General features: G+C 43.6%; 1 protein-coding gene across 7 annotated transcripts in view; it reads left to right on the top strand.

Moving 5' to 3' along the window:
• The window catches only part of LOC144951455 (protein unc-13 homolog B-like), a 250,122-nt gene that overhangs the window by 18,728 nt on the left and 218,783 nt on the right, over nucleotides 1-12,611 (top strand). For all 7 annotated transcript variants that reach the window (XM_078881764.1, XM_078881780.1, XM_078881772.1 and 4 more), the window contains exon 4: nucleotides 9,578-9,695. In XM_078881764.1, coding sequence (XP_078737890.1) covers nucleotides 9,578-9,695 — 118 coding nt within the window. The remainder of the gene's footprint in view (nucleotides 1-9,577; nucleotides 9,696-12,611) is intronic.

Here is a 12,611-nt window from a genome sequence, read left to right as displayed (position 1 = left end):
ATGTGTAAGAGATTCTCGCAACATTTTTCATGTATTTATTTTTTCAATAACATTTAAAATTGTAAAACATTTTAAAATTAAAAGTTTTACAATTTAATTTTTTTAAACTAATTTTATAAAATAAAATTCCAAGCAATAATTGTCCATCCTACCTTCCAGAGTTTTTTTGTTTTGCTCGCAGGTGAAATGAGGTGCCCAGGGTTTGTCTTGATCCTCAACAGGCATGCCGAAATATGCCTTGTAGGCCTCACACATCTAAGCAAATGCTTCCACAGAGTACTTTTTCGCTCTTGTCTTGATAAATTGACCGCAGACATAGCAAAATGCATCTGCCGGATGCTTGCAGCCTCTTGATGACATATCAGAAAAATGCAGATATGTATCACCTTCGGCAGCTGCAACTAAACTGAACTGGTGGGCTTAAGGCCCATATATTTATACTACTATTTATATTACTGGAAAGTTATAGAATGTTATAGAAGTTACTCCAAGTTTACTCGACACTGAATATATATGGAATGTTCTGGAAAATAGGTAAATTTCTAAATATCAATGTCCTGGTCACAAAAGCAAAGTTTGTGGGGAATAATAGGCATTTTCTGTACTTTTGAGGCATAAGTAATTAGGAAATAATACTTACTATCCAGGATGAAAAAAAATTGTTACACAGTGTTATTGGAATAAACGAGGAGAGACGATGGGAGATGGTAACAACAAGGACAGCAATAATTATTATTTATGGTCGTTTGATTATGTGATAAGAAGATGCCAAGGAATATAGGGCTTTAGCTGGCTAGGGATAGCAGTGGGACAGAACACTACGAGAAGGAGAAAGAGCTAGAGGTGTGGTGGGCATAGTTTAGCCACCATTTTCAAGACAGCAAGCTATCAACTTGCTAGATCATTGAGGCGCATTCGAGAGTTTGTGCAAATAAGGAGATGGTAGAAGACATTTTAGGTAACCCTAGAAGAGGTCACAACAGCAGTGAAGCAGATTAAATCAGGCAAGCAAATGGGAATATTTGACATTACTGCTGAAGTGCTTAGAGAAGGGGGCAGTAGCATGTTATAGTTGCGCACGAGGCCATTCAAGGTGCTTGGAGTAGGGATCAGCTGCCAAAAGACGAGAATAAGGCAATTATCATACACTTACATAAGAAGAGGGATATAAAGGAGTGCAGTAGCTTTAGAGGGATACATCTACTGAGTATTCCAGGTAATATTTAGTTGGGTAGGACACATTTTCAGGATGGGGGGTGGGTCGATTACCGAGACGGGTATGCGAATGATCAGTCCGGTGACCAACAGAAAAACCGAAGGCCAGATGATGGGATACTGTTAGGCCAGATCTTGAATGCTACGTGTATACTGTGCAGCAACTGTGGGATATGGCAGAGGGTTGTAAGAATTTGTGAGGTGTGGTGGTATAAGTGGCTTTGGCCATAATGACACCTTGACCTTTGTTGAAACTGTGAAAACACAAGTGCAGATGAACAGCTTCGTTCATAACTTGTCGAATGCTCATTAGGTGCTGTAGGTATGACTTCATGAAGCAAATGACCAAGAACAGTGGGCCGTCACAGCCACTCCATGACAATTTAATTCCAACATTCAGTTCTTCTGTTACGTTTTTATAGTTTTACTTTGCATTTCATTCAGTGTTTACATTTTTGAGAATACATAATTATGTAAAAAACATTAAAACAACAAACACATAAAAACACATATCTTGGTATTGTTGTTTTACCGAGTTCATATGTCCCACATTTTGCAGGACATCACAAAAAATGCAATCTCCAACGATGAGTCAGTCAGTCTCTGCCTTCTGACTCTGATCTGTTGCGATTTTCTTGCTCCAAACACCAATGCTGTTAAAAAGCAGTGTTAATGATGAATGTGGTGAGGTTTTTTCAAAGTATAATTTGATTTAATTTGACATTTTCATTGTTTTATAAACAAGTGATCAGTCATAAAAAGGAATAATTTTAATATGCGTGTGTAAAAACATTTAAAACCAATTTAAAACTGGTTCAATGTGAATGTTAATAGAGCAAGACAGTTTTCCTAATGGCACATAATGCAGAACGTCTGCCCAGAAGCCTAAATTATTAATACTTTAAAAGCAGGTTGACAGTCTTTCATTATGCACTTGGATCAATTTAAATTGATTGATTGCAATGCTAATATGGATGTTCAGGAAATAAAATACATTTCCCATCAGTGGAGAAGAACAAACACTCTCCAAATAATATGACGCCGAAACAACAATTTCAACATTAAACTTTGTAAATTTAGAGAATCTAATATGCAACGCAAAACCTGCAAATATCTTTGAATTTATTTTACAAGTGATATGAAATATCCACTCAGCTTTGATCAGTTATATAAATTAAATGATAAAATATAGATTCGATTTAAAATGAATAAACGTAGAGGAATGAGAAACATTTTCAATAAATGACAGGGATAATGTAACGTTTTTAATTAATGAATCTGTTAGATGACTAAATCTTGATGTTGAAATGTGGGTACATGTATAAATAAAATAATGCATTGCTTAACTACAATAATACGAATACATAGCAATGCCTTAATTAAATAATATTAATATTTTAAATATCTTCTTGCTAGTCTAGCATTACTGACATAGTTGGAGACCACACTTAAAACCACGGTTCCTTGACACACTGAGTATCTGTAGATAATAATTGAATTTTTTCTCATGTACATAAATATATATTTAATTTCATAAATGCAACTTACACTTGTAAAATAATTTGTGTACATAAACATACAATAAAATTATACCTTCCAGTCCTTTGTCAATCCGTTGATGGGAGACCTACCCATGCCCTGTCGATTATCGTGGTTGTTTCACAAATGCACATTCACATTCCACGCAACTATATCGACATTTTCGTATTTCTTTTTAGGAATTTTGTATTTTCATATAGTTTGGCTCCTATAGATTTGTTTCTCCAATTATATGGTTTTTAAATAGGTTAAAATACTTATTTAGTTTAAATTCATAATTGAAACATTTAAATGTCATAGTTATTTTACAATCTGTTCTTTTTATTTGTTGCATTTTTAAATTGAAGCATTTTATTAATTTCGTAAATAATGTTTTTAATAATTTTCTATGAATAATGCCCTTTATCCAGGAACACCACCCAATTGCAAGACTTCACGGGGGTCCAGCATTAGAATGCCAATATTATTAAATCATCAGTGTTTTGCTTCATATTTGAGGAAACTGAAGTGCCTGAAGAAAACCCACCATGAATACAAGGGAAATATACACTGAAATATACATGCGGATCGGTTCACACACTCATTTCTGTTCTGCCATATGCTGGCCACCAACTCACAGCCCAACAGGTTTTGCCAATGTCATAAATCCGCATGTGGCCCACCAATCTCTATTGTGAAAGTAATCGATCACAGGAGTGCACTACCAAGGCTGACACGAATATCTTAAAGTTACACAAAGACAACGATCCCCCATCGCGCTAACATAGCCTTTTGGGGCAAGCACTGTTCGTGAGCGCTTATTATTAAGACTGGAATGGTGCAAGAGTAGGTAGTGTGGTCAGCCACCTTTTTTTCCCAGTGCTGATGTTTACACACTACACCAAGTACCCTTGGCATTACTTGGCACTAATGTTATTCGAATCTGGAAATAAAACTCAGGTCACCCGTATAATAGGCGTTTTACCCTTTTTCTGCCAACAAAACTGAAATCTTTTTACAAGGAATCATGTTCACATTAACCACAATACCTGCAGTCAGAATGCAAACAAAAAACACACTGATAATGTTTGCATTCTGACTGCAGGTATTGTGGTTAATGTGAACATGATTCCTTGTAAAAAGGTTTCAGTTTTGTTGCCAGAAAAAAGGGTAAAACACCTATTATAATATTTTGCTACTGGCAAAGGAGGCCTCATGATGTAAATCAGGTCACCCGGTTTATAGCACAGTGGGATAACTGCTACGCCAACACTCTCCGTACATACGCTTATACACTGGTATTCACACAAGCTCCCACATGCATACACATACACACATGCATACATCCTCACATACGCTATCACACGTACTGTACACTGTTTCGCTCACACATGCGTCTTCCATGTGTGAGCACAAGTGATGTCACAATTATAACCCATCTCTTGCAGAAACAGAGGTGACATCCAACAGTGGTGTATCTTGTTTTCAGATCAATCCGAATTCATTGTGGATGCAAAAATGTATTTCTCTTCGTCGTTCTTGGAATTTTAGGATTAGCCATAAATTCAGAAACATATTCCTTAAACAGATTAATTTGTAAGTCTCATATACTCATTTACAGCATTTCATCACCATCAATCGTTGTCTCTCTATTGCTGCTTAAAGACATCCCTACATAGTCGCTAACTCTCCCATCTCATATAATCAACTCCAGTTAATGGGCTGCTCATTCAAGCAATCAATGTCTTCTTATGAAATCTAAATTCAACCTCTGCTCAATCAATTGGAGGTCTCTCCTTCGCTGCTCCTGTCCTCATTGGAATTCCCTTTAGCCATATATGTCAATTGTCCCCAGTTATCTATGTTCAGGATCAAAACCTTCCTCTTCTCCTCCGCCTATGATTTTCTCTTGCTCTTTATTTACATCTTTATCATACGGTCAGAAGTCTCCCCCTACCTTCGCTCTGAAAAAAAACACTTCTTAATTTTGTTTCCATATGTATGTACAGTACATTGCTTTCACAGTAGGCTGATATGCTGTTGATTTTAAATTCATTATACATTCATATTTTGTTGAGTTGAAGCAGTTTGATTATAGAATGAACAGTTTTACATTAATGGGAAAGCATTACTGTAACAATTGAAACATGTGTAGTGATGTTAAATGGATCACTACGGCGCGTAGCGCGAAGTGCCATTGAAACAGGCGCAGAGGCCAACACACCGTGCAGTACCATTCAGTGGGCCACTAGGGGCATGGTACCGAGTGCTAGCAGAAGGAAGCCTGATGAGTCCTACCGACAGAGTAGGGGATTGCAGCCTCCACCAGTGCCACAAGGAATCACCATAGAGCAGGCTACTGGGAGAGTGTGGTGGGGGGCGGTTGGTGGTATGGGCCATGTGAGGACGAGTCACCCTGGCACCGTGTTAAGCACGTGATGGGCCGGGGTGAGTAATGTGGGCCAAAGGTAAATGAGGGGGCATGGGGGGAGTAGCTGAGAATGTCTAGAGATTTCCCGAAAGAGGTGTGGTTAAGGGCAGAGCCAGAGAGGGAACAGGCGCGGTGGAGTCTAGAACCGTCGGGAAAATTCTGGACGTAGGGTGCAGCCAAGGGTGGAGCCAGGCCGCGCCGAGAGAGATAAAAGGGAAGCCCCAATCACAGGCCGCGACTCGCCTTAGGGGGTAGGGAGTCGTAGGAAGGCGGACGTCCCAGGGCCCACCGTCGAGGAACCCGGCAGCCCAACTGGACGTGTCCCAGCAGGCCGCAGTTGTAGCAGGTGACCCGTCCGTCGCTGGATCAGAACTAAGCAGACCTCGCCTGCCGCCGGTCGTCCCACCGCCGATCTCCATCACCCCGACGATCAGTGCTCCACTGATGCAGCGAGCACGCGGACGCAGGCTCTCCGTTCGCGTGGGCCTCGGGCTCTGCGGGAGATGCGGAGCACGCCACCAACACCCTGTGACTGTATACACCTCGCGATCTTGAGCGAAGACACCTCCCTGTCCTCGGCGGGAAGCACAGTATGGAGATCCTTGGCGAGCTCCAACATTTTCTTGAGGACCAAGGCATCAAGGCCATCATGATCCATTCGCGAGTGCTAAAAGCACACTCCTGTAGGCGAGGGCCGACTCACCATCTCCTCTCCACCTCACGGCGAACTTCTGACGGGTGTTCAGCGGAGGCTCAAAAGTGGCGGCCATCTGGTCAAACACCTGCGTGAGGGTGGACCTCTTGGACAGCGGGATGGCGAGGAACGCCGCTAAAGCATCATCGTCAAGGGTTGCGGGGAGCGCCTTCAGCGCATCTGCTTCTGACCACCCCGCCACGTCGGCATTTGTGAGAAATCACTGCTTAAATGCCACCCAATCACCCCTGGCGGCCACAAATTCTTTAATAAAGGGCAGCCGACGGTGGAGCGACTGGATGTCGAATGACGAGGACGTCTCCGCTTCAAGCATGGTGGGCTCCGCGCTTCCCGCCAGTGGCAAAATGGTGCCCGCGCGCACAGGCAGCGGCGATGGCGTTCCCGCCTTTTGTGAAATGGCGGCCCGGTCACCCCGTCCAGATGGCTCCGCCGCCCCCTCCTTCGTCGTCGAGGGTCGGGACCGCATCTCCACGAGGATGGAGGACGCCGCTTGGAGAAGGTCAGCGAGATGGCTGTGCGCATCCCTTAAGAGCTCCGCCACTGAAGGCGAGGCACTCTGCGCCCCGACTGTGCTCTGCTCCGCGGGGAGCGTCTCCGCTCCTTCCTTGGCAGCTGTGGGCAGAATCAGCTCCTCGTCATCTTCACCGTCCGACGCACGTACACGAACTCTGCGACGTGTAGACATGACTCGTCTACCGCTAGCTACAGCCTAGCAAGTTGGCCACTTCTGACACTAGTTGTAGTGAGTCCAACTGAGTCGGAGACGTTATTTTAGGAGAAACACTATTTATTTACACAACAGTACGTAACATAACACAATCTACACTCGGGTCTCGAATGTCCATCTAACAACGCTACGGCAGAACTAGACACGGTTCGCTGTCCCGGTCTGGACCACAAACGGGGTCCTGGACCGCGTGGCTAGAGGCTTCTTCTCTCCGACATGGATCTTCGTAACACCAGCACACGAAGAACCTCGAGCTCCTCACGGGGCCCTTGTTATATCCCCCCGGGCTGGGGCTAGCTCCGCCCTTCGCCCCGCCTCCGCCCTTCGCCCCGCCCACCTTCCAGGTCTCTCGGGCTCCTTCTCAAAGGTTCCCGAGAGCTCCTTTGGACCTCATGACCGCCTCCTGGCCCCGGTCCACTGGTGGCCCCCCTACAATATTATCCGGTCACGTGACAACAGGTCAACCAGCGTATCATGGCTGGCTGACACTCCCTCTCGCTCCCTCACTGGGAGCCCGCACCGCACGCTGCTCGCGGTGCCTCTGCGCTAACCAGCACTCACCCAAGCCCCGCTAGGGCTGGTACTACATCCCGTAACCCGGGCTTGCCCATAATGACAACACATTACCCGCCGTGGCTTCGGAAGCCCCGGCACCATACAGTGACAAGCACAGCCACTACACATATACCTGAACAAGATGGTGTCTCTGAGAGCTACATTACACATGTGTAGTGGTGATACGCGCTGGGTGTATACGTCGTGTGCCAGCGCGTATGTACGGGTGTGTGTGTGGTGACGCGCGCTGACGGGGAGGAGCAGGCGTCAGTGCGCGGGTGGGGGTAGTGCTGCTGATTGGCTGTGTGCCGGTGACGCGCTGAGAGGGAGTGATCGGGTGGCAGCGCGGTGTGATTGGTCGGGGAGTGGAAACACGCGCTGGGCGGAAACGGATCGTAGAGATAGCGCGTGGTGATTGGGTAACTGAGGAGCGGTGCCGACGTTGAGGTCCGCATCCGCTCCGTCTCCCGGGAAGAAGAGATATATAAGGTGATGCACAGAGGAGTAGGGGGGCAGAAGTGGAACCATCTAAGAATGAAGACGAAGGTGCAGAGATAGAGCCCGGAGAGGAGAGTAATGGAGAGGAGAGGAGAGTAATGGAGAGTAGAGGAGAGTAAGGTATAAGTGTGTAGCCAGAGAGAGAGAACGGTCTACACGAGCTGAGTAATGTATAGTGTGTAGCCAGAGAGAGAGAACGGTCTACACGAGCTGAGTAATGTATAGTGTGTAGCCAGAGAGAGAGAACGGTCTACACGAGCTGAGTAATGTATAGTGTGTAGCCAGAGAGAGAGAACGGTCTACACGAGCTGAGTAATGTATAGTGTGTAGCCAGAGAGAGAGAAAGGTCTACACGAGCCGAGTATGCATACGGTGTAGCCAGAGAGAGAGAAAGGTCTACACGAGCCGAGTATGCATACGGTGTAGCCAGAGAGAGATGCAAAGTCTACACGAGGCGAGTGGAGAGTGTAGCAGAGGCGCAGAGTCTACACGAGACGAGAGAAGAGTGTAGCCGAGGCGCGGAGTCTACACGAGGCACAGAGAGCCAGCAGCACAGAATCTAAGAGAGTCAAGAGAAGCGTAGGGCGGAGAGAAGAGGTCACGAGTTGTACCGTTGTATGGTGACCGCATTGTGAAGAAGAGAGGCCACGCGTTGTATCGTTACAAGTCAAGATTTAATAAAAGAAGTGTGTTCCCGTCAAGGAGTTTCCTGCCGTCATTTTCCAATACTTCACATGCATAGAAATTAATGATTTGGTGATACAGCATTGGCAGTGTTGCACAAGCACAAACAACATAACACATTCGTCGATAACATTGTCTTAACTGGAAACATATTTTAAGTGATATTTTGGGCAATGATCACCTATTATTAATATTTTTTGTTCCTGTTAAGGCAGAGTTGTTGACACGTTTTCAGTTTTCTTGTTATTTATAGTAATGGGTATATATATTTTAAAAAATGTATAACAACGAATGCAAATGAGCAACAGGATATGGTTGCAGAATTTAACAAAGAAGGCTGCAGAGTCAGGCTCAATAATGTATACCCAGTGTCGCTACTATGAAATAGGTGTACAAGAGGATGATGGAATATTTAAGAAAATGTATTTTTATAATTAGAAAGAAAGTTCTTAAATACAAGTTAAGAGGGGAGGAGGGGGGAGGGGCTTTTCTGAATGTGGTAGCCAATGAATGGAATGTATTGGGGGGGGGGGGGTCGGGGCTAAAAGAGAACAACAGGTGCACATGTTATTGTTTTACTCAGTGTTGGTTGACAATCCAAATACAAAAAAGGAGAGTACTGTTAAACGCTGGGGATGTCAACACTCGGTAAAGTAGAATAGTACCTGTCAAATAAGATGGTCCAAAAATGTGTAGTTAAATCTTTTTTGCATGGTTAATAACATCTTTCCAATGATTACTCAGTTTGTACCCATCATCACGGTTGAAATTATGTCTGCGTTTGTATATCTGGATGGCTTCGTGTACAAACCTTTGATGGTAGCCAGAGGGTTTGCAGAGCACCTCCCCCCTTAACTTGTATTTAAGAGCTTGTATCTTGGAATTTTTGCCTCACTTGATACAGTAAATCTAGCTGTGACGGTCCCACCTGATGACAGAGACTTGTGTTGCCTCCGAAACGTCGTGATTTATAATTTTATTTCTATTATTATTTCTATTATTTTTATTTTATTTTTACCTACGTGACTTTACCGGTAAAACCTAAGAGTATGAATCCTTGCAGTCACGAAATATTCAAATCTAGAAAAAAAAATGTGATTGTTTAACTTACACAAGTCGAATGAGCTATCAGACACTTTGTATTCGGTCTGCTATGATGACATATTCTCACATCATTTGTTGGTTTAAATTAACATTGATAATACAATAGTGCCAATTGTATGTGTCTGTACAGTGAGATAAACCACCTGGAGGGTGGTCTTCTGGTGGAGGCCTGGGAAAAGGGCCTCATCTGGGACACAATGGTGGGCACCATATGGGTCCAGCTTAAAACCATCAAGCAGTCTAATGAGGTAAGCATGTGCACATCATTCGTTTAAAATGTAACCACAATAGGGGAGGTATACATATGTTTTATCTACTATGTTATTCAAATGAAGAGTGTGATTCATGCGAACTTTAATATCACTTTTTTATACAATTCAGTGGAATATTTGCAGCCTGAATTAGCCCAATGTCACCAGTTAAAATGCTTGAGTGGCAGTGCCGATCACTGACAGCTAAGTCTATCTGGCTTAAGACAGCACAAATCTGGGAGCATGCCTCAAACTGTGGCTGAGGAATGGGTGCAGCATCCAATATCATTCATTGACACTTAATACCAATTGTCCATCTTGCCATGTGGTGGAAAAACACTACAAAAACAATGTCAGCCTGACCATAACATAGAAGGGTCAGGCTGAGTTGTAAATACTAAAATCTCACTGGGGACATGGTTTACCATATCCATGACAGGTCTGTTTTGCAGAGCCCATGCACACATGCAACAATAACAACAGCCACCATTTACCACTAATTGGCGATAACATCACCATAACGCGAGTGTCAGGCTCACTGGCAGGAGGTCACGGGATCCACGTTTTGGGTTAATTGACTGAGATGACTGGCAGATGCACCACCTGCGCTTCCGACTTGCTGTGATTTAGCCACCTGGCACTCTGCTTGGCGGTGTATCTTTCTCCACCTTTTGTTGTTGAAAGACGACTGCTTCTAATAGCTAAGTAGCATCCTTTCCTAGTCTCCTCCATCTTTACACCACTGATAACAGTCATTGGATGGTCTAATTAGCTCTACATCCTCTCATACCACGTCAGCCCATCCACTTTTATAGTCCACTCTATCCAGCCAAACGAGCTGCTTGGGCATGAGGTGGCTGGGCATGGGGCTATATGACCCAGCCAATGTAACTTTTCCTACCGGAGGAGTTTATGGTCTATGGTCAGATCTTTCAAGGATCTTGGTGCGCCTCATACAATCCAGTCTGGTTAAACCCAAGATGGATTGTCGGCAGGACAGCCTGAACGTTTCAAGCTGATGCAGATGTTTCTTTTAAAAGGACCCATGTTCCACAAGTATAGTGGAGAGGTTGCATGACTGTGGCCAAGAAGACCTGGATCTTTGCATGAATCGGCAGGAAAGGCCGCTTCCCCTAAGAGTTATGCAGCCGATAAAAAATAAAAACGTTATTATGGATGATTAAAATATGGTGATTTCAAGCAAGACCTCTGCTGTCAAACCAGAGTTGGGCATGAGCATACTGCTCAAGTATGGAAACTCCTCCACTCTTTCCACACCTGCCCCATTGCTTATGCATAGTTGAGGTGGTGTAGTGTTTTATGACAGAAATTATGACACCTGCTTTGTATTAGCAGGGTTGATGACAAGGCCCCACCTCTTGGTGGTAGGCTCAAGGTTCATCAGAAAAGTTTCCCAACTAATTCTCAAATTGAGTTTAAATTACCAGACAATCCTTATATACCCTTTGACCATACTCGTGCATTCATCAGGATCCCATTGTATTTATACCAGATGCAAATTCCTCTGGTACATCTGTGGAAAGCATCTCAAACGATGTGGTCAAAAATGATGTTGCATAGTAGAGTGTCCAGAGGAAATCCCTTTTGTACCCAAGGCGAACAAGAAATGCCTCTGCCAGATATGCAGCTTTGCCCAGGTCTGCCTACTATCATGAAGATCATTATTGATCATGAGCTCCCAGTCTGGGACCCCAAAAGCATTAAGAAATACGGTATTTTAGCGCTTGACCAGGTCAATACAGCAGGCATGTAGGTCTTGTTGAAATTCCCGACACCTCTGCTTTAACAGATGGCATGAGAAAAATGGTACAGTATGAGTGCAGGACTGTCCTCGGTTGAAGCCAGATTGTAGCTCCACAAGCTTCTCCTAAGTGTGTCTGCCATCACATCTACCACTCTATTTAAGCAACGAAACAGGAGGATTTCTCCACAAATCTGGCTGTCGCCTAATGAAACTAGTTATAATTATTGGCTAAACGTCGTACTCAAATTGTAAATGTTGTGGCTTTTCTCTCCAAAACACCGGTGTGCTGCACTAGTAACGAAGTGGCATGTTCTGTTTACGAGAAAAACCTTAATAATTGTCGTTGGGTTTAACAACACATTTATATATTTACGCGATCTAACCCAAAAAAACCTGTATTATAGAAGAAATGTTGATTGACAAAACTCTGTATGTATTAAGTCACATATAGGACAATGATGAAAAGGTGTACATGTATATTTACGTCTATGCCATTGTCCGGCGATGGAAGTTATGCAGTTGTCATGACACTGTATAAATTCCCTATTCCACATTTGCACAGATATTGTCCTTTTGCTCATCACTAAAGTGAACTCTTTAGCTGTGGGGATCCACCATACATTTTAACCACCAACATTTAACACAAACTTATGTGGTTGTGTAGTGGTTAGTGCATTCTACGATGCACATTTAGCCAGGTGATGTTCGTGCACACCACTGTGGAGGCGAGAGTTTGTGGATCGCACAGATGTTGTAAAACTCCTTGTGGGCATGGTGCTGCCAGACCCTGGCTCACCAGGAGAAGGCAGTACAGGAAGTGGGCTAATCGCCATCTGTTTCCATCTGTACAGGGATAGAGTGTTGCCCTCTCATGCACAAGGGTTTTCTCTAGGTACTGCAGTTTCCTCCCACATGTATACATATTAATTGACTAGTTATTATAATATTATATTATAATAACTAGTTATTATAATATTATATTATAATAACTAGTTTTTAACTAGTTTTATTACCAGCAACGGCTAATATCAGTGATGAATGATATCTAAACTAGTTTTATTGTGCGAGGTGTTCATGTGAACACCTCTGCATCTAGGATAATCAAACTCTATTTTAAGGTGTTCATATGAACAGATGTCGTTTCAATG

The sequence above is a fragment of the Lampetra fluviatilis genome, chromosome 3, assembly GCF_964198595.1.
Source record: "Lampetra fluviatilis chromosome 3, kcLamFluv1.1, whole genome shotgun sequence".
In the NCBI taxonomy this organism is placed as follows: domain Eukaryota; kingdom Metazoa; phylum Chordata; class Hyperoartia; order Petromyzontiformes; family Petromyzontidae; genus Lampetra; species Lampetra fluviatilis.
The sequence above is the reverse complement of the archived record's forward strand: the minus strand, read 5'-3'. Positions and strand labels throughout refer to the sequence as shown.